This window comes from Haliaeetus albicilla, chromosome 27, assembly GCF_947461875.1.
Source record: "Haliaeetus albicilla chromosome 27, bHalAlb1.1, whole genome shotgun sequence".
Lineage (NCBI taxonomy): Eukaryota > Metazoa > Chordata > Aves > Accipitriformes > Accipitridae > Haliaeetus > Haliaeetus albicilla.
In genome coordinates, this window is record NC_091509.1 from 16,783,337 (window position 1) to 16,806,092 (window position 22,756).

General features: G+C 42.7%; 1 protein-coding gene across 1 annotated transcript in view; it reads left to right on the forward strand.

Moving 5' to 3' along the window:
- Window positions 1–7,643: 7,643 nt before the first annotated feature.
- ADAMTS2 (ADAM metallopeptidase with thrombospondin type 1 motif 2) overlaps window positions 7,644–22,756 on the forward strand; it is a 190,430-nt gene continuing 175,317 nt past the window's right edge. The window contains exons 1-2 of the mRNA XM_069772878.1: window positions 7,644–8,517; window positions 9,528–9,889. Coding sequence (XP_069628979.1) covers window positions 7,659–8,517; window positions 9,528–9,889 — 1,221 coding nt within the window. The 5' untranslated portion in view covers window positions 7,644–7,658. The remainder of the gene's footprint in view (window positions 8,518–9,527; window positions 9,890–22,756) is intronic.

Here is a 22,756-nt window from a genome sequence, read left to right on the forward strand (position 1 = left end):
GAGGAAATAAACTGTAGGGTATCACTTTTAGTAGACATACTTCATGTTTTTCACCTGCTTTGTGTTTAGGGTTTCTTTGCTGTCTGACTATGAAATGCACTTTAAATAATTGTCAAAAACGACATGTTAGATGCTGGGACACTATAAGAACAGCAGGCCGAAATAATTCAAAAACGCGTTGCCAGTAGGTGATTCTGATTGTATTAACATCCATCTCACATGAGGGTCACAGCTCTGAGTTCAGTGAATTTACTCTTGATTTATATGTCTATAAAGGACAAGAACAATCATAAGATACTCCCTGTGATACCCTGAAATCAATACAAAGAACCAAAGAACAAGGAAGGCTGCTAACAAGCTTTCAGGTCATGGACTGAGCGCTGCAGTCTACTTGTCAGCCATTGGTTGAAAGTGGAGCAAAAACCAGCTATAAATTTGCTAAACATTAGATATCTGTTTCAAAGTGATTTTATTACATATGTGAAATGAAGAAGGTCATCAGAAACATCCAGATTTTCCCTTTGTTCCCTTGGGGCACTGAAATGCCTAATACATGATTTGCATTTGCTGCACCAAGCCAGCTTTATACAGCTTTGAATTTTCAGGTGAAAATTGTTTCTTATCATGCTTTCTGAATGTGTTTCCTTAAATTTCCATTTCTGTGAACTTCCTTTATTATTTCCACTAAACTGGACTTCCTTAAGCTGCAACGATTTTTTGTATAACCCAGCTTTATTAGTTTATAAGGCAAACATACAGTGTTCCCACCCAAGTTAGAGCTATTCATATTACGGACTAGACCTTAACATGTCATTTGAAGAATAAGCTGAAGAACAGCCAGAAACACTCAGTTGTTTTACTGCATGTGTTTCAGTAATAGCCCTGGGCTTACTAGAGATTTTCCATGCTATTTTCCTTTGATGCTAGTGTGACACAATTTATAGCATGCTCCAGGAGTGCCAGCTCACACTCAAGTAAGTTCTGTTATGGGGTTAAAAAGAAGGCAGGGATGGGATTCAATTTCTGCACTACAAAGGTAAATAGGAATTATTCTAGTCCTAGTCCTTGTCTTGAGTTTTTCTGAGTGACAAATTACGCAAGAGGCTTGCTTTCAAATATTCCTAAAGAATCCCTGCTCTAATTCTTTCATCTGAATGAGTGAAGGATTAGGTAGAGCTTCCATGTGCAACGTTGCTTAGTTTGGCAGGTTTGGAGACTGGAGCTAAACGGAATGCACAATTCACAAGTTCAACAAAAATCTCCTTTTGTAAGGTAGAAAATGCACATTCCCAAAAGTTTTACATCTCCTGACTGCCTGAGAAGTGTTTTCCTTTATCATTTAGACACTGTGATTGTGACCTTCCCCCTGCGTTGGCAGTTGTCACCGAGTCAAATTCCATGAACCTTCTGAGCTTGTTTGACTTGAGGCTGCAGATATTCTATATTGGACAGGGTCCAAGTAATCCGCTGTGCTTTTCCTTCTGTGTTACTTATATATTTAAATGGTAGCTATAGAAATTGTATCATTTCTGTGACTGATGAAAAACCTCTTAAAATACAGGATCTTGGATAGTAGTAAATTTTCCTTAACCTAATTTGTAAAGACTTCTCTGATCAAGTGTGGTGCTAGCATATGAACTCAGTATTTCTGCCACTGCTTAAAGCTTAAACTCTTCTCTGAAGATGCAATTATTTACGGTTTTCTCCCTTTCAGCTTTATGGCTCCCAGAAAACATGATTAAGGGAAGAAAAAAAAAAAAAAAGGCTAAGTTGCAAATGCACGGCATCTCTTGAGGTGGTAGTGTAGGTGGTGAGAAGGGAGAAGGGAAACAGCTTGAGACTTCTGTTGTTAAAGGAAATAATTATTCAGATAAATTGTTTGTAAATGTAAAGAATAAGTACTATTTGAAAACTGTGTCTACAAGTAGTAGATAAGGATTGCGGGGATAACTTTTTGAAAGGTTATACCACCTCTCAGGATTTTGGGATGGAAATCCTTATTTTTCTACTTGTTTCACTGAACTGCTGTGTTGAACTTTGTACTTAGGCAGGTCACTTTCTTCACTGTCTTACTAACTCAATAGACCTCAGCCTCTGCTGGGCCTTCTAGGCATTACTTCAATACAAATATACAAATAATGATTCTGAGGCTGGAAAATCTCCCAGACTATTTTAAATGGGTATTTGTTTTTAGTGAAGATATAAATTACTAAGATGTCCTATTATCAGAGTTGCAGCTGTGAAACAGGCAACTGGAAAGTAGAATTTGTTTTATTTGAAGAGAGAATTGAATCTGAAGATCTTGATAAGGCTTAATTTTAAAAAACTTCCCATGTTTCTTAACTCTTCTATTTTGGGGAAAATCCTGCTTTTTGTCTGTACTAAATTAGATTTATAAATAAGTATTTCAGAGGAATTTTCTAGTAGTTGTAAAGAATATTTTTGCTTTGTTTCTTAATATATGCTCTTTATGTGTATCTTTAGTCACTAAAACAATGCATAGACTGAACAACCGATTAATGTTGTCAACAGTGGGTGAATCAGTGAAAATGAGTGGTGTGATTTTTCTGGAGGGTGAAGAAATCTGCATGGCTGAAATGCTTCTGAGACGATTTCTTTCTAGCAGAACAATTTGTAAATATGGCTGGCTGAAACTGCTCCATCAAAATTGTTTCTCAACAATAAATTAGTACGTTGACTAGAAACATGTTTTTCCTCCAGAAATGTTTCTTCTGGAAGATGTTGATTCTTCTCTTTTTAAAAAGTCATGGTACACAAAGCCAAAATATTTCGGCCAAACTTGCTAAATGTTTTTCAGGGAAAATTACGGATAGCTAGATTTGCACTGGGAAAAAAGTCCCAAACCCTTGATTAGGACCTAGTTGCCCTAAGCTTCCTTCACAGGTAAACCTGACAGTGAAACTGATGCCCCAGAGGGTAGCAGATCTTAGGGCCATCTAACTTTTGTTCTGTCTCCTAGATCTTGCACAGATCTGAACTTGGTGGCTTGCCCAAATCTGTGGCATAATAAGATGTTAAATAAGGTCTGTCTTTCTGTAAGGACTGAAGCATGTTGAGAGGCAGGATAGGAATGCTTTATTGGCACTGCCTGTGTATTTGATGTTTCTGAGATTTCAGATCTAGGAGAGTTATTTTGGCACCAGATTGACATGAACAATATGAAGAAGGGTAGAACAGTATTGAAAAAGTGTTTGGTTCGTTCAGTGACTCTATTTTTTCCCCTCAAAATAGATATCTCATAAACTGGAAAGGAACTGGTTAGTAACAAATGAGAATTCTTCAAGAGGGAAATCAAATGTCCCAGTACTAATTAGTTGAAATTAAGATCATTCAAATATTTATATAGGGAAGGCAAGTATTCCGGGAACATGCTGGGATAAATCGCATGGCTGGAATATTAATAGCGAGGCAATAAATCTGCACAGAAAGAATCAAGGTGAAAACGTAGGGGAGGGATTGTACTATTTATCAAAAGACAATTATACTAGCAGTTAAATACAGATGGTTAGTGAAAGAAGTGGTAACAATGAAATTTTATGTGTTATGCTGACAGAGAAAATGTAAAGGGGAATTAAGATGGAACATTTACTGTGGGCCACAAAATCAGGACAAAGTGTCTGAACCAAACACAGAAGAAGGTGAAGGAAACTTGGATCCATCCCCCTAGTTCCGTTACTTCTTTCCCTGCACCTGAGTGCACACTTGCCTGTGCGTACAGTTCAGCTGCAAGCCTGCAATCAGGTAGGAGCTTTGGGCCATGTGCAGAAGGAATTTGAACCTGTGCTATCAATGAGCATAGACTTGAGAAGGTGTCCATGGCTGGTCCCTATGTGGCCAGCATCTGGCCAATTAATCTCTTGGCCTGCGCGATTTGCAGGCAGCCTGAGAAAGTAAAAAGCGCCTGCTCTGCTCCATCTTGAAAGACTGTACGCTTGAATCTTAGATAGCTAAAGTGAGAGTTAAGTGCTGTAGCCCAACAGTGACATGTTTCAAAACTACTGTATAACTGCTTAAGTTTTTGTCCATAAAGTTCCCTAAGCCCCTGAAGTTCTGGGGCATGTCCTGTGCTGCTCCCATCTCAGCAGATTCACCCAAGTCTTCGGAGGACTTGCCTGCCTGGGCAGTCTGAGTGTGTTTGGTAAGGGCTGAGGAGCTGGTTCTCAGAAATCTCAGGACGAACAGGCAGAGGAGATGCTCCCCTTTTATACAGTCAGTCAGTAGCTCTCCTGTTGTAGACAGGATTTTATTAGTTACCAATTAAAGATGTATAAATTTTTTGTAATATTACCTCATTTTTTACTCCAGGGATCAAATTGACTAGCCTGGGTATTACTGCTTTAATTTAGTTTCTTGTCACTTTATTTTTCTTACACTTTCTTTCTTAAAAGAGGAGCAGAACTCAAATTATTAGAAAGAGTGTGGTAATTTGGTAATTTATTAATTGTTACATTGGTCTGGTTTTTGTGTGATTGATTGTTTCGTTACTGTGCTTAGGTAAAGGGAGGAAAAGGCAGGACTGTTCCAGTTTTAGTTACTGCTCTTCAGCATACACTGCTTCAAAATCAGCATTAAATACATGCATTTTTTCTAGGTAGTATATAATACTGCCACGTAATGGCAAAAGGGTTCAAAGAATACAGAGCCTGGAAATGTCAAGTGTGGAGGAAATGAACTGGCACGCTATTTTAATTTATCTTCTTTTTTATTAATCTTTATAATGTTACATAGGCAGAAAGTATGCATACTGGTTAAGGGTGAAGGCAAAGACAATGATCTGCATAAGAAACAATGCAGGCAACAAACAGCCATTTTGCAGAAAGGTATCGTGTTCCCCATAAGGAAGTCAGAAATGAGAACTCTCCTTTCTGGGGAACCGCTCGTGTAAGAGCTCGGACTGCTTTGGATCATGAGGGCTGTAAGCAGACTCTAAGTTACCTGCTCAGGTAATGGCGTGCCCTTTGGAGAAGGCACAGTGCTGCAGTCCAGCATCTCCCCCCACAGCCCCGCTAACGTAGGGAAAAGATTAATTTTCCCTTGAAAACGGCAAGTGATCTTAGAAATCTCAGATAGAAGGTTTATCATTGCAATGTGCAGTTGTATGTGTTTTGAACACTTTCACAGCAGTAGCTGGTGATTTAAGCTTAGGATCTTTTAATTTTACTAAGAAAAATTAAATGTTGAGAGAACATCTCCACAGGGAAGGTCTGACTGCAGATGTACCCCTGCTAGAACAGGAACTGACAGAGTCTGTGCTGAACTCCATATTGGTTTAGTTACAGTGCTGTTTGCAGCTCAGCTAGCTTGTTTAAAGCTACTTTGGGTATTTCAGCATGAGCTGCTAGAACACGTTTCCTTCAGACTGGGTATTCGTTCAGGACACAGAGCATAATTTTCTCCTTTCTGTATGCCTGTCTCCAGCAAAGACAAACATCTGCGTGATTGTAGTCATGTTTGGCAGCAGCATAGGCATACCCTCAGATCAAACTATTGGAGGACAGTTGCAGTATCTAGCCCTCCTCCCTTCATTCCAGTAAAATAAACATGATGAGACTTCATTCACACCAATTAATTTAGAGGTTTGTGGACTATGAGTAATGGAGCAGTACATACATTTCACATTGAGTTTTTCTAGTTCATTCTAAAAAAATTTGAAGCATCTTGCTGGAGACAGCAATGGCAAGGCCCTACCATGGAAACTCAGGCAGCGACCTTGGCTGCCTGTGTCAAGAATCCTGGGCAAATAATTTAGGAAATGGGGAAGAACTAGTTTTGAGGAGGGTATTCCCCTGAATTTTTCTGCTATAGTGGTGTAAGAGCAGGGATGTTAAGAACTTCTCTCCTTGAATCTCACTCATTCAGGCTCTGTGGTGGTTGGCATGCTTTGGACCACCTCCTCAGGGTCAAACATGGATCCATTTTTTCTCTGGAAGGATGAGCCCATTGCTGCACCATGTGGCACATCCTCAGTTGGTCTAAATTGGCATCATGAATCTACTGCAGAAAATCTTGGCTCTGTTGAAGTCAATGGCAAAACTCTCACTGACTTCAGTGGGGGATCAAGATTTATTCCAGCGAGTTCAGTGGAGGCACAGTTTTTACCAACTGCAGATTCGGCTCCATTGTTTGACACTTGTTCTCAGTTTGGTTTTGTTTAAAATTTTAAAGAACATTCTAAAACAGCTCCACTAACCCCTGGAGCCCACGGAACTTTTGGGTCTTGGCCCCGCGTGATAAGATAATAACATGTGTACATAGAACTTGGTTTCTGTATAGAAATAAACTTCTACATGAAGGCAGTTACTGATTCTTTTTGCTTATATCATTACTCTGCAGTACAGCTGTTATCCATATTAAAGCATATTTTCTAACCTCCAATTTTTTTAAGAATAAAAATACATCTTAATTAGTAGAACTATTGGCTGGGTTGTTTTGTATTTCTATAATATAGTCTGTCTCCTTATTTTTTTCTGGATGCATCATATACAAATAAGAACTTTGATTTCAAATATAGGGCCAACCCCTCTCCCTTTCAAGTTTATGAGCAGAAGTTATTTCAATTTAAGCAGGATGGGATGGATGGAACATAAAAAAGCCACATCATCAGCTTAAAATACAAGTCCAATAAAAATGAAGTTGGAACTTTACCAGCTGTGTACTGATGAAAGTATATGAGATTTTAAGTAAGAGAAGCTGCTCAATATGGACTCACAAACAAAACAGAACAAAAAAATGAGCCAACAGAAAAACAAACTGAAAGCAAGAACTGGGAGAAGCCTGGTGCAGACAGCAATCCCAAGCAGAGGTCATTCTAAAAGGTAAGTAAAGGGATGTTTGAATATAATGTACGAATTGATCTACTCCATTTTTCAGAATAATCTTTCCCTTTTTACCCTGAACCTAAAAAATGGGAAAACCAAACCAAAACAACAAGCCAAGCAAGCAGAAAATCATGTGCTACCATAACTGATCAGGCCTGGGGTCCATAAAACCTAGTCACTGGCATTGAGCAGTACTAGCTAGTTGTTATTGTTCTTCCATACCCTTCACTTGTGTCCGTATATAGGGGTGGAAGGTAATAATTGGACCCTTAGTCATAGAGGAGCAATAATAGTCAAGGATACCCAGGAAAATTCCTTGGCAGAGGACCAGCTTCCTGCAGGAAGCCATTGCATGCAAATTTCCAGAGAGGTATAATACATGCAGATACAGTGCGAGTCAGCCTGCGGTAGGTAAGGCCGTGGACTGGCGAGGACAGCAAGAGCACCAGAAGGGCTGTTAGGATTCTGCAAGGTTAAAGAGTAAAGTGGTGAAAACAGCAAATGATCCCGATAATGTAACAGCTGAGTAAATATATACATTATCTGAAAGGAGTAAGCGGTATGGCATTTATCCTGGCCATATGGAAACAAATATAACTTGTTTTTTTCCATAAAGGCCACTCTTGATTATTTAATTATTTTACAAAAATCTCCTTCTATATCGTATTTATAGTATTCCTGAAGGCTTTCAGGGTCTCTCCCTCCATTTGCAGATACTTAATGTAAGCTGGCTTTGCAGCAAGTAATTTGTCTCATTAGAAAACAGTCCAAACAATTTTTTCCCGTGAAATGGCTGCTTAGAGTGATTTATTCGATCAGATGAAGATCCCTGATCACGGTTTGCCACTGTTGGTGGCACTTTTTTCCACTTGGGTCCTTGCTTTCACCGGGAAACCCGAGACTCCCGACAAAACTCATGCCGAGGTGCCTCAAGTTTGCCTAGTCCGGCTCCGGTTTTCTTTGACCACCAGTTTCCAGGTGAATTTCACAGACTGGGGCGGGGAGACGCGCAGCCCGCGGGTCTCGATGGCAGGACGCTGCCCCGGGGGGGGCTCCCGAGCACGGCCCGGGGTGAGGTGGGGGGGGCGGGTGTGGCGCGTCGTGTTTCTTTTTCTTTGCTGCAAACCGCTTTTGGCCAACTCCCGCTCCCACAACCCGTCCCGGCGCGGCCCCGGGAGCGGGAAGGTCCCGGTCTGGGGAAGCCCGGCGGGGGCGGCGGGGAGGGGGGGGGCAGTCCCCGCTCCCCCTCGGCCCGGCTGCGCCGTGGTGGCAGCGCCTCTGTCAATCAGCCTGACTTCACTCCTGCACGCCCTTGTGTTTCCAGTATTATACCCCCGCCGCCTCCTGGTGTCTCTGCTTCGCTGCGAGCCGGGAGCGCGGCCGCCACTGCCGCTTGCGGCTTTGCGGCTGGGCGAATGCGCGGGCGGCGGGGCGCGGGGCAGCGCTGAGCGGGCGCGGAGAAGCGCGGAGCCGGGGGGCTGCCGCCTGGCCCGCCCCGGCTTTGCTGGGCGGCTGCTGGGCGGTGCGGCGCTCGGCCGGCTGCTGGGCAGCCCGGGCGCCGGCCCCCCGCGTCGGGCCGGGACCGCCGCGATGGACCCTCCCGCGGGCATCGCCTGCCTCCTGCTCTGCTGCGCGTTCTCCCTGCCCGCCGGCGCCCTGCGGCGGCCCGGGGACAGAGGTAGGTCTCCGCCGGGACGCCGCGGCCGCCCCCCCGCCGCCTTTTGGGCTGCTTGGCTTTGCCCCCCCCCCCCCCCCCCGCCCGGCGGCCGAGTGCCTCGCAGCCCGCCCGTCCGAAGTCGCGGCTCGTCTCCCCGCGGCTCGTCCGCTCCCCCTTTGAACTTCTTCTGCGGCTACTTTTTGCCGGGTTTCCCGTTGTTTCCTGCGAGCGGCTAGGCGGGGACGGGGACAGGGGCGCACCCGCGCCGCCGGCGGGGAAGGGACGCGGGGAGAAGCCCCCGCCGGCGGTGACAGGCGCCGCGCCGGTGCCCGCGGCCCCGCGGCCGCCCGCTGCCTGCCCCGCGGGAGGGGGGCGAGCCCCGGCGGGGCAGGGCTCGGTGCCTGGAGTTCCCCGACGAAGCACATGGCAGCTCGTCCGCCTCCTCCTCCTTCTGCCCCGGCCAAAACTCCCGGGGCTCCCGCCGAGAGCGCTGCCGATCGCTGCCCGTGGCGTCCCCGTCAGCAGCCCCGCTCCGTCCCCGCCGCACCGGGCGGGTAGTTTGAGGGACCTGCCTTTCCCTTGCGGGCTTGCCACCTGCGAACCGAGCCCCTACCCCTGCCCCTCCGAGCCGTCCCGAAGCGGATCTGCGCCCTCTCATCGTCGCTGGCCACCCAGGTGGCCCCACAGTCCCCGGGGCGAGCCGGGCACCGACCGGCTGGGAGGGGGTGCGGGGTCCCGGCTGCGTGGGCAAAAGGGTAGCGGGACCCGGCTGCGTGGGCAGGAGTGCGGGGTCCCTCCCGGGTGGGGAGGCTCACGCTGCCGTCCGGTGTTTTGGGGGGGGGAGCAAAAGGCAAGTTTGAATGAACTCCGCACACTTCACGCCAGTGAATGAAGTGCCTGTACAGGGTGCAGTGTCCGTCTGCCTTATGTAAGTGTCTGCTGTGCTAATGAATAATGGAATAAAAATCCCGCGGCATCAGGATGTGTTTAGTTCTAGTATCTCTCTCCTCTCTTGCTTTCTCCCTGTAAAGATCCAATTCTGAGGAATATAGAGGAGTACAGCCTTGTCATCCCCACCAGCACCGATTCAGAGGGCAGGTTCCTATCCCACTTGGTGTCCGGACCGCCAAAAGCACGCTTCAGGAGAGCTGCGGAGGACTTGCAACATGAAGCAGCAAATGAGCAAATATTTTACAATGTCACTGTTTTTGGAAGAGAGTTCCACTTCAGGTTGCGGCCGAACTCCAGGCTCGTGGCCCCTGGAGCAACAGTTGAATGGCAGGAGGACTCTGATGAGACTCACGTTGAACCTCTCTATGGGAATTGCCTCTATGTTGGGGATATCACTGATTTGCCAAACGCTTCAGTCGCTATCAGCAATTGCGATGGGCTGGTAAGTTACTTTTGTTATTATATCAAAGATAATTACATTAATTTCCTACAGTCTTTAAATATAAAATGTGTGGACTGTCAGAAACTCACACCTCATATGGTAGCTGTGAATGCAAATTAACTAATGTTCCCTTGTGTGGGAATAGCTGCGCTGCACCAGGCACTTCTTTACAGACAGTGGCACTAGAAGTTTGAGCACATGCTCTGGTAGCTACTCTGGAACAGAGCAGCTGAAGCCAGGATTTATGTTGATTTGTGGTAAAGTTACTTGAGGTGTCTGATGCTTTGAAACAGAGGATGAAATGGCACGTTTTCAGCATCCTCTCCCACTTTTCACTTGCAGTCTGCGAAGGGAAATTTTAGAAGAGTTAATCCCAAATAATGGGCTGGACTGCTCTGGAAACAAATTTGATAGGTGAAATATGTTTTTTGCCCTGGAAAATTTTAATTTATTCAAAGTCTGTTTTTCATGGATTTCTCACTCAGTGAGTTTCATTGCCTAATCAAGTGATTGATGGAAAGTCACAAAAGAGTTTGGATTTTACAAGCAAAACGGCTCCCTGTGATACGTTTTGCAAGGCTGTGTGTTTTAAAACTTGCTGCAGCTTTCTGTTCTGGTGTGCATGTTCAGCAATCAAATTGTAACTGTTTGTCCCTGATGTCCTAAACTGTCATACTATCATTTGAACAGTAATTACTGCACAGCAATTTGTTTATTGAGAAAAGGGCTATATTTTTGATAATGAACAGTTTATCCAGCCAATATTTTCTTGCTATACCCTTTAGAGTTCATAATTTTGAGATTACTTAATTTTAATGCATTCTGTTTTCTGCATAAAAAACCAGTATGAGTCAGTTGTATTTCTGTTTATTTAATCATAGACAGTTGTTCATCTGCTGTGCCAAGAAGATAACATGTATGGAGATACTATGTTGGCTGTCTGAGAATGGAAGGGAATCAAATACTTTTCCCCTTACTCTTTCCTTTCCTGTGGTTTCTCCTAGCCGTGTGCATTCCTGTTTTGAGAAGCAGGTTTTAGTGTTGCAGTTGTTTGATGTGGACAGCTGGCTGAGGGCAAGAGGAACACCAGGACTGAGCAAGAAGACCAGTTCAGAAAGCAGAGTATGAGCCTGCAGGTCTGCCTCTGGTGGGGAAGCAGAAGTTCTTTGCTCTCCCCATACCTAGCACAGATCATTTTGTGTAAGGCAAAATTTACTTGCTCTGGGCATTGCAGAACTGGGGTGGAGCCAAAGCTCTTCTTCCTTGTTTGTCTGTGCGGAAAGGTGGAGGAAGATCCTGTTGAGGGCTGCTGCTTGCCTTGTGCTCTCCTCATCAGCACAGGCGTTGACTTTAAGAGCAGTGGGGGAACTTGTTCCTTCTTCCTCCCAGTGTTAGCCAGAGTGTGGACTCCTTATATTGGAGAAGAGTGTTATGATAAAATATAACAGGAGTTAAAGCCAAAGTATGGGTAAGACTCTAAAGGTCCAAGGCCTCATGTTGCATGTGTAAATGACAAAGTGTTCATAAAATGCTGCTCTTTTTGCATTTGTAAGTAACTCCTCAAAATGCAAAGAAATGAAGCCAGGTCTCAATTCAGTGGCACTCATAAACGGCTAGACTCCAGAAAGCTACCAAAAGAATTTTAGTTTTCAAGCCGTATCCACAACCTGTGTGCCTGCCTCTTTCCAGCATTCTTCTTTTCATTAGAAGAAGCAGGAGAGTTGATGTAGCACGGGAGCTGCCACGTTCTAATCTGGATGTCATGCTGGTTCTCACATGGCACTACAACTTCTGTGATTCTGCTAAGACATTTGGAAGCGGCTTAGTGTTTCCTCCAGTGCATATCTACATTGTAAATGTTGCAGGGCAGAGACCACGTTTGGTTTTGCCCAGGTCACTGAAGCCTTCCTGCAGGAAGCATTACCTCAATACCTTTAAGCATCTGGCTGTAATGATTTCCCTGAGATTGTGCAGTAAATCTGCTGTGGAACAGCAAACTGAACTCCAGTCCCTTGGGTACTATGTTCCATCTCTACCCATCCCCTCCATCTCAGTTTCTTTCTTTCATGGGGGGAGAATTTAAAACGGGTATCAGTAGAATTACACAAACTCCAAGAAATGGTACTAGTGGTTCCCCAAAAGCCACTGGTCCATGGACAGCAATAATGAGCCACTAACACACTAAAGTTAGTACTGCACTTAACTGTCTCTCGGTTTACCTTTTTATTTCTTGTGTTTGCAAGGAGTATTGAAGAGACTGGAGCAATGTATTACTAGCAAGACATTCTTAGAGGCCACTGGGCTGTATGTTATTCTCAGGTTTATTGGTATTTCAGATGTGAATGCAGACATGGACAAGGCTATTCTCAATTGGTTTTCTATGTCTGTTTTTTTCTTCACACCTAGTTTACTTCAGTGGAGAAATTCCATAGTATCATGGGTTTTCTTTCAGTTGCCTAACAATATACATGCCAGGGCCAATGTTCCTAACATACCCCAAGTATTTCCACCTCCTTTTCTAGATTACTGTGGAGATAGGGATGGTGGAGCTCTCTGACAACTGAGTTGTCAACTGACAAGAATTGACGTTGTTTGTTACAAACTCGCTTCATTTAATTCCTAGTATTTTCTTGAAGTGCTTCCTTTTGAAGGTGGTTTGTCATCTGTCCATGCTTCTGGTGGGCTTCCAGCTTTTGCATCCAGACATTAGGGTTGAAATAATACTTGAATTGAAGTTTCATAGTTTGATCTTTACACTGCAAACTTTTGTTGACTGAATCTGGTTCAAGTCAGTGAATGCATCTGCCACCTTGCCAACTTCTGATGTTATTTCCTCTGAACATCCCCTTTGGTTTGCACTTTACTGCCAACTGTGTCTTATTTTCCAATTATTGTCTGAGAAGAGTATGTCTGGTGGTGTTGGTATTGCCAAAACGAGAAGTTGTTGGAAGGCATTTACGTGAAAATAGTAGATCTGCAAACAGATTTTTGAACTGTACTATAAATGATGAAGGTTTTTAATCTGCAATAATTCTAAAAAATGAAAAGGTACAGTGAATGCATATACAGAATTATCTGCTGCCCTGACTGAGGAGATACACGGTTGGTTTGGGTACTCCCAGTTTTCTGCAACAGAAGTCAATGACAAAATTAGTTTTATTGACCTAAAAATCAAATCAGAGACAGATGAAGAGAACTTCTGAAGTATGCAATCTAGGTGTGTTTTCAGAGCTGAAATGGGTCTTTACAAATCATTGGAAAGTTAAAGCTAATCAATAGCTTTTTTAACAGCTCTCTGAATTACGGATGTGATTTTTACCATATTAAAAAAAAAAAAAATTTTGTGAAAGCTTTCCCGCTTAAGATAAAAACACTCTGGACAACTTGATATCATCTTGGTTGGCATGATAGCATTCAAACTAATTTTCCACTGAGCAGGCAGAACCAACATGGTCAGCTGTCTGTGGCCCGCAGACTGTTGTGGAAGATATTGCACTTTGAGTATGTTCTTGGTCCTTGGCCAGATCCTTACTTGTGGATGCAGGTGGAGGATGAGGGAGCTGGCTGTCCTCTCCAAGAGTTGGTTGTGAAGGAAAAGTGGTTGGAGGCTGTAAAAATGCCATAAAACAACAAAGAGTTAGAATTACGGTAGTCCTTCCAGATTATTGCCTGAACTATGGGAACTCCCTTTCTTCACCCCAGCGGATGAACCTGCCATTGTAGAAGAACTCTTTATGCATCTGAATTTCTTATTTTGATAAATACTTCTGCAGTGCTTGAGGCAGGTGTGCCAAAAATGTCTTCTTTGGGTTAACAGGATGGCAGTATCAGGTTGTGGAACTTCAGAGACGTAAACTCTCTCCCAGTTTCCTCATAACATTCGTAGTCTGTGGGCTAGAATGTGTGCTTAAACACAACCAGATACAGGAGAAACAGAGTATCAACACCACATCTGGTATGGATAATGAGCACGATTAAATTAGGCTGCAGTGCAGAGTCAAACTTACTGACAGGATCCTAAAAGACTGAGGATCACAGCTTCATGTTGAATAATCAGTGTGATCTAGTACGCACTGAAGCAAATAGAGGAACATCAGTAACACGACATGATGTCTTAGCTCTGCTTCATTAGTATAATTCTCTTCCTTTTTAACAGTTAAAATATCAGCTGTCCAAAAATTTCACTATATTGTCATTAAAATGGTAAGCTATTAGAAGCAGACATTTAGAAAGTAAGCTGTTCAGGACACCTATGGTTGTATGTTTTCTTATGGAACTGTAAGCATTACATGTCTTGGGGTACCAAGCCATAGTCACCTTACTAGTATAATGGACATAAGTGTTTCTTCTTATGTGCTGAAATAGGCAGGGTTTGCTCTAGAACGTTTCAGTCTTTACTGTATGCTGTAATAACCCTCGCAGACTGGTTGAGAGAAGGCTGGTGGCTGGCTGCTTGCCCAGATGCTATTTCTTCTAGAAATGCTTGGGACGCCAGCAGCACTTTTCAGACTCATTCCCAATACTGATAGTAACTGTAGTACTGGCCTGACCAGGGTGGTTTGTGGTGATCCATCTGCTTTACTAGCCAGTCATGAATCTTCAGGAATTGACTGGTGCTTTGGCTGCTGTCAATGTAAGTGCATGTCTGTCAGTTGTCCCAAGACTTTGTTATGTATTATTTCTATTATTAATATTTTCTTGACTGTTTTAAAATTAGATAATGGAATATTTTTAATTTTTGCAGTCTTTATTTTACAGGGGTGTATTGATATAATCTAATTTTTAAACTGTAAATGTAGGACCTCAGGTTCCAGATTCAGTCAATGGTGTTTCCTAAGAGCAATTCCAGCTACCCATGTGAAATGCCCACCTTTTTCCTTCCTGTGGGAATATCCCCCCCTCTTCCCTGCATTCCTGAAGACATTTAAACACCTTGTGAAATCTATCCTTGTTTAGTATAATCCTGCTTCACTTTGAGCATGAGCTTGAGTTCTTTGAAGTCAGTGAGTTTTAAAGTTATATTCTTAAATACCTTCCTGACAGAGATGCTTTCTTGGAACTGGCCACAGAGCTGAAGTTGAATCTAACTCACCTTAGGTGGACCATGTAATTTACCTGGGTAAGAGGGTGAAGGATCTGCTCACAATGAATACACAAGGAGAAGACAAACCTGCTTATATAACTCTGTTATTTTTCCTTTTAGACATCCATCTCCTGCTTTCATATGGATTTACAATTTAGTTTTGTTTCTGCTTTATCTGTTTTTTGGATTACACTGATTTGTGGTGTAGCAAAAAAGCAGAACTCAAGGTAGCACAATATTGTCTTCAAAGTCTGGTCAGGTCGAGAGCCTGACAGTTATAACAGATGCCTGCTACAAATAATTCCAGTAATTCTTTTTCATATGCTATGTTCTTAGCATTTACATTATGATCAGGTTGCATCCATTTTTAATCGATTAAAATTTGGCGTATATAATCTCTTCATTTGGGAGCATTTTCTCTTTAAATTAAAACAAAATCAAACCAAAGTTGCCATCTGTTTTTTGTGTAATGGCAAAAACCACTGTGGGCTTTTTGCTTTTTGGACAAGTAGAACTATAATACAGTGGCAGAAGAAATGCAAATAATTCCTGTGACACAGTATAGAACAAAATTTAAAAGCCATTCTCTTTAAGAAAACAGAAGCCCTTCCTCTGCAGATGGTTAAAGTGGGCTCTCCACTAACCCACATGGTCTTTTGAATTCAGCAGGGGTCTCTACATGTTTAAGCCAAGCATGTATGTAAATTTTAGCACAGTCAGAGCCTGACTGCACATCCACATCCATACACATGATATGAGACTTGCATTGCCTGACAGAACGCAATGGAGCTATTTTGATGCCTAACACTCAAGCATATCCATATATTTTCACAGGACAGAGACTTTGCTTTGTAAACCATTCTCTGGGTTTCTACCATTCATGTCCCTGGCCAACACTAGCCTAGTTGGATAGCCCCTTCTGCTGTGTAAATTACAGAGACTTTCCCTTTTAAAAGTTATAGTCTGAATCACAGAGAGTGTAAACACTATGATTCAGCCTCTAACTGGAGTAGATTATCCTCATTTTGCTGTCCTTAAAAGAGACTCTGTCATCAGTAAGTACTATTTTTTTTTCTTTGCATCTTCTGTGCATGGATAGTCTCACCTACATTTTATCTGAGAGCAGAGTAAGTAACTTCCAAAATCTTACAGGTGGACACCATATGGACAGAATATCCTCAGGCAATCAAAACTGGTATCTTTGTGGTATGTTGTAGGCCTTTGGATAAAAGATAGGTATTTCCTTATGTCCTATTTGACCTTGTGTTGCATTGTCCTCATTGTAGTAGTATCTCGGCTGTACTATTCCCTTCGACCACACAAGAACTAATTTTCCAACTAGAATATTAAACCATGTACATCCAAGAAAATGTGCCTAATGGCTCCTTCTACTTTCCATCTTGAAAGATCCAAATATAGTAACTAATTTTGATAAGGTCATAATTACTTTCTGGGGTAAGCAGAACATCTATTTTGAGAAGACTGTCCCTCTTCAGCTTCCAAAGGTGTGTCCCTTGAAAAATGCTATTAGCTTACTTAGCTACCAGCTCACTCCTTCCTCATGGTGTGGCAAGGTGTTCCAGTATTCTCTGAGAATTTAACAGTACAGACTCCTGCAAATGGCAAGACATTCCCACATTTTAAGTTAATTACGTGTTTACCTTTTGCTACAGAAGGTTGGAAAATATTTTTTTAGATCAAGCAGCATTCCAGCTGTTGCATGGAGCAGGACCTTTTCTCCACAGATCACACTAGTATTTTATTTGACCTACTTCTGAGGACTTTTTATTAATGGTGACTGTTGCTTTGTAAACAGGTCACGCCATTACTTAATTGCACACTAGGACATTTCTCACACAGGGTCTGATTAAAACAGAGAATCAGGAAGCAGGTCTTCAGTCTCTTGTAGGGGGTTGCACAACCTTGCATTTGCTTCCCGTGAATAGCTCTGATGTGCACACCCTCTTTTTCAGATCACCTTCATCCTTTATTGCTTTCCTTCCTCCAAAGTTTTAGTAAGTTCTTTAACACATCACATCTGGTTTCTTTAGCCCCTTTATCTGTGTGTGTTTTAAATTCATCTTTGTTTGCAGAGTCTCGACACAGCGGGTTCCCAGTTTTAATAGTCTGCAAAATGAAAGGCCCACATTTCACATGCTATTTTCAGCACTGTTCTATTAAACTGTAACATTGAAAAGAAGAGTGTCCTCTTCAAGTGCTGAAGAGCACATCAATTCCTCATATCTAAATCACAGTCTCCGCTATAGATCTTCTGAGTTATTCCCAGGTCACAAAATGTCTGGTACTTTCCTCAAATCTGGAGTTCCTGGAGTCATAAGTGTGAATCTCAGCATTAATGTTTTTACTTTTTCTTCCAAGTAACTATTTTCTGTTTAAAGTAAGTGTTTTTAAGTAAGAGTTTCCCTCAAGGAAAAGACAGAGAGATGCAAGTTGTGTTCTTTAAGTCTCAAAAATCACCAGGCCAGTGAAAATCATCCCAAATATGTTGTTTTGAAGGTGTCGTTTTACAGTACAGATGAGTCTCTCTTAACACCTCATTGCTGCTGGGAGGGGTAATCCTGTTCCCTTGGCTGCTCCCAGTTCTGTGCTCCCTTTCCTCCCCTGCTCCGGCACCCTGCTTGTCTTATCCGCCATACGTTAACCCGGTGGGCGAGTGGCCAAACCAGTGAATTGCTGCCTGCCAGTTTAGCTGCTCGAACTGGTTCTCTGTGGGGCGAGATGGACATTTTAATAGGCAAAGAGATGAAAGTGGGAATGCCCTCAGCTGGGATCCAGGAGACAAGTGAGATTGATCCTTTGGTAACAGATAGACTCAAGCAGTATTGTAAAACCACATCCTTATTCTCATGGTTTTGAAATGGGTCTATTTAAGGGAGCTCGACTTGTGCCTTTGAGCATCAGAAGCTGGAACTGCAGCTTTGGGCAAACTTACTGTTCTGCTCTGTGGATGATGGCTTTCCACTTTGTAGCTCTGCTTGATTTTTTTTTTTTTTTTTGTACTTTGCAATAAAATTCCACCTCCATTGGAGGAGAGTGTTATGGGATCAGAGAAAGGAGTGGAGTTTGCTGCTGTGGGGAGGACAATAGTCATTCTGATGGCGGAAGGGAGGGTGAGAAAAGCACGGGGAGGGAAATGCAAGTTGCTGAATGGTAAAAGCAAAGCAAGAGATGGGGATCTCTCCTGTCTTGTGTGTAATTCTGAGAGAGTTTGTCCACTGGCGTGTGTTATGTGGGCTGGCTGCCCCTCTAGTGAGGGAGGTTCAGTCACTGAACATGGTAACCTCAGTATCATTTTAGTTTCTCTGATCCCACAGAGAGAACCTGCCCTAACCACTAATTTATATACTTGCCTTTTTTTTTTTCTTCCCCTTCATGTCCCTTGTAGGACTGTATCTACTGATCTGTTTGTTTTCCAAAACTTTGCCTTGCTAAAATTGAAGTTCCATTTGTACAACTTGCTGTTACTCTTTGGTCTTGGTATGCTAAGCGTGTTACAGTTTATCAGCATTCCCTTCAGGTTTATATTCTTTCTTATTCCCTTTATATTGGTTTATGTCAAACTTAATATTTTGCCTCTTTATTGCTGCACTTGTGACCTTTATCTTCAAAATAAATAAATACAATTAATTCTTCACTTGTGCAGCTCTCCATGGAGAATTCAGAGGTAGAAATTGCCCAGGGTCTGTGGTACTTTCTGACTTTTACACCTGCAATGTACAATATTATCACTTTTGACGTGGTGGGCTATAAATAAAGCTACTTTAACTTTCTTCCTACTGTCATTCCCTTTAACTTGTCCTGTAGTTGCCACCTCTGTGTTTGAATTTCATTATATGGTCAGACCACTTTTTCCCAGCATTTAACCTCTAGCTGGGTGGACCTCAGGGGACAGATTACAATCTATTTTCTACTGAAATTAAGCATGAAACCTACTAATCCTGTAATGAGAAAGAGTTGGTGAACATCATTGCTATCTTTGTGGGTAAGAAGAGCTCCTTCTACCTGTAACTAGATAAAGCTTATTTAATGCATTTAAGTTATTTCTCTTTACTAGGTGTATTGACTATAGGTAGCTGCTGTTATTGCCTTTTAAGGAAGGTGAACTATTTCTACAAGACTTTTGAAGAAAGAAAACTAGAAGGAAATACCTGGCATATGGTCAACATTTAAACTGGTCTTCAAAAGACATAAAAGCAAAATATCTTTCTGAGATTTTAGGATGACACAGTACCACATCTTGATGTAGGCCCTGAGTCTTTAAGCCTTTATTAGTGTGTTTTCTGATTTACTACCACTGTAAGAATAATGAAGTTGACGTGAGGAGAAGAACCTGCATGGCTAACTGGCAGGCTGGCCAACAGCTCTTCCTGACCTCTTTTCTTTTACCCCATCACTTACAGTACTTACAAGAAGCAGTCCATGAAAGGGCAGGAGTGATTGAATTTTGTATCCAATACAGCCTGTTTCTACAGGAGCCCCGAGTGTAGATCTCTCAGCCTCCTGTTGTGCCTGCTTCCCTCTGTTGCTGTGTAGTCCCTCTTTTCTGCCTGCCTCTTCCCTTTGTGCCCTATGGGCTGCTGGGCTGCAGCAGCAGCTTCCACCATGTCCAGTGGAGCTCTGGGCATGTATTAATTAGCCCCCTTAGGTAAACCCATCCCAAGGCACCTTCACACCGCGCACCCAGAAGGACAGGGACTGCAGATTCTGTGCTACTCTTGCAGAATTTGGCCTGTAGGAGGAGTTTCTTTTTCAAGTTGTGCTTTTGAAAATGTGCTTTTTGGCATGATATAATGAATATTGTACAGTATAGGATGGGGAAAGTAAAAATAATACGGCAAGTCCAACAGGAAAGAAAAGGCGTATGTTCTTGGGAGTAAAAATATTTCAGGAGCTAAACATAGTAATAAACCATTTAAATTTTAATACAAATACAGTAAAATGATAGAATTTAGAAGGGAAGAGGGGAAAGCACAGATTTCACTCCCAAGACTTGCCAATTTTGCTGATATTTGCCCCATGTGCAAAAGACAGAGCTAACATCCAATTCCTGCCCAAAGCAGACGTGTCTTGCGTGTTCTCCTATGGTCAAGTGGGTGGCTCCCAAGGCTGGTGCAAGGGCCAATGTCCATGGCCATTACAGCAGTTGAAGGGCAGACCTGTTTGCAGGACAGAGCCCATAGTTCAGAAGTGGAAAAAGAGCCTGCAGAAAATGCAGAGATTAGCTAAGGATAGGTGGCAGCACAGGCTGTGGTTACTGTTTTAATAGTGGTTTTATTTGTTTTAAATCATGGCTTTTGGGTAAATCATGTTCATCCAACTCATATGCAGAAGAATATACCACTTGATTCTTTAGAGTGTTAAAATTGCTAGGCTTATTTCTTTCCCCAAGCAGAGGAGCTGTGGAAGGAATGTGAGAGATGTTGTTTGGAAAGCATTCTGCAAACCAGAATGTATTTAAAAAACAGTCTTTGAGAAATAAATCACTACCTGATGATGAAGACAGCTGAGCTGGGCCAAGAGTCTTTCATGTGCCAACACTCTCTCACGTGACAGGAGTTATATTGGAAGCTGGAAGGCTTTGAAGCTTGCAAGGCTGAAAATGTCTAAAAATTGTCATATGCTTAAACAAAGTAATAGCTAGATAAAAATATGGCTTTGAAACTTTTCAAAACACCTCTCTCTAGAACAGTGTTAACCTTCCTAAGGTCACAATTGTTTACCTATTGGGAACACCCCCCCCCCCCCCCCAAACCCAGAAGCACAGATTTTACACCACCTCAGTTCAATACCAATAAAGAGCTTAGGGATGAAGAAGTTTTAGGGATGAATTTGGATTGATTTCAGATTCATAACAAAGCTTGAAGTCAGAGTTTCCTAATAGTTTTAGGTTTCATTGTGAAAATGCCAGATCCACCATTCATCAGTAAACCAAAATATTTAATCCCCAAATAAATGCTAGAGGTGTCTGTCAATATTACATTTGTTTGCAAAGTTATGGCACGTTAAGGCTGACATAAGCAGTAAGTGTAAAAATGGGATTAATCAAAGGATGATTTATCACTCTGAAAGAGGACTATGAAGCTTGGTCTGGATAAGTAATAGACAAGCAAAAAAAGACAAGACAATTTACAAGATGTTTTGAATTAATTTAAACTCCTCAGTAGGAAAGGGTAATGAATTCACTATGAAAATAAAGTTGTTAGTTTACTGCAGTCAAATTAAGGCCAAAGGTAATCATATGCATCTTATAAAATAGAATAAGAATGCTGAACCTGTGAAAATATAGTATAATCTTGCACTTATCTAAACAGAGAATCGCCCAGAAAAAATAGATCTATGTGAATGTTTATGTCATGGTCCAGCATAATTTTGCATAAAGGCCTGGGAGGTTCCATGGCAAGTAGCTGATCTTTGGGTTTGTTCTAAACCTGTTGAAGTGAGTGTGTTTAGTTTCACTGGCTTCATTTGGCGTTGTATGGGCAGGTTGATTAGCAAAGAATTTGGGGCAAAAAGCAAGCCATGGAGTATTCCACATCATAACCTTGTCTTTCACCTTGTTCTCTGTCCCCTGGTGCAGTACTGGTGGTGAGCGACATGAGTACGAGAGGCTCAAGTGCAGCTTTTCCCAGTGCTGTTTATATCCCATGTGCTGGATGGAACAGGACAGAACTGCATGCTTCTAAAACTGAAATAGCTCTGCTAAACCTTCTTCCCCTTCTGCCTCACACCACATCCCCACCACAGAAGAGGTGATGCATTAAGCAAGGGGGAGGGATCAGGAGAAACCCTCCTCTTGTCCATGCCAGGAGGATGAGGCAATTCCAGCTGCCTTGAATTTGCAGGCTCATTCTGACAGCTCTTCTGTCTCCTTCTTCCTATGAAGATGGGGCCAGAAAGGAGATTTTCCTGCTTTCTGAGACTGCCCGTCTTTGCTTCTGCACTGCTGGAGGTGTGGTGATGGGAAGAGCTTTCTCTGCCTAAGATATTAGCTCTGACCTCAATAAAACTAGCATCACTTGCAAAAAAAACCCCAAATGTCAAATACAACCCCTCCAACAAAAAACCCAAATCATGAGAGAGAGCAACATTAGAAAAACTAGTTGCACATCTGCTCAACAGACTTTTGTGATAACTCAGCAACAGCTAATTGAAACTCCTGGATTGTAAATATGCTTCCAGCCAAACTAGAGTTTACTTTCTCTGATGCAATCTCCTTTCAACTCCCTATTGCCCTCTGAGATTCTGGTGGTCAGTGTTCCAACAATCTGTCACTAGATGGGAAGATTAGAAGTTGGGTCTATTCAATTATAATGAGCCAAACCTCTGCTAATCTGCATCATCGTGTCTCCGTGGACTTCTGGGAGCTCTGTCACTTTGCATTAGCTGAGGACCTGGCCTTATGTAATTAGATGTTTTCACACTCTTCTGGTGACATGCCCTCCTCTGACAGTCTGGATTGCAGGCTACCATGGTTTGCAAAGAGATACAGTCATTTTTGGGAGGCAGCAGGACACACAAGATCTGTGAATGTGTATATGCTATTTAACATGAGATTTCGTTAAGTAATATATTCAGGATTTGTTTACATACTTGGAAATAGCGAAATGCATTGGAAGAGGAGACCGGGGATCCTGGCGTCTGTGAAGGTTCTCAGAGTCCTCAGTCACGAATGGGCAGATGGGTTTAAGACCTGTGTCTTTAACCCATCTGTGGGCGCTGCTTGTTCTCATGCAAAGTGTAGGCTCACTGAAGGCCTCATGGCT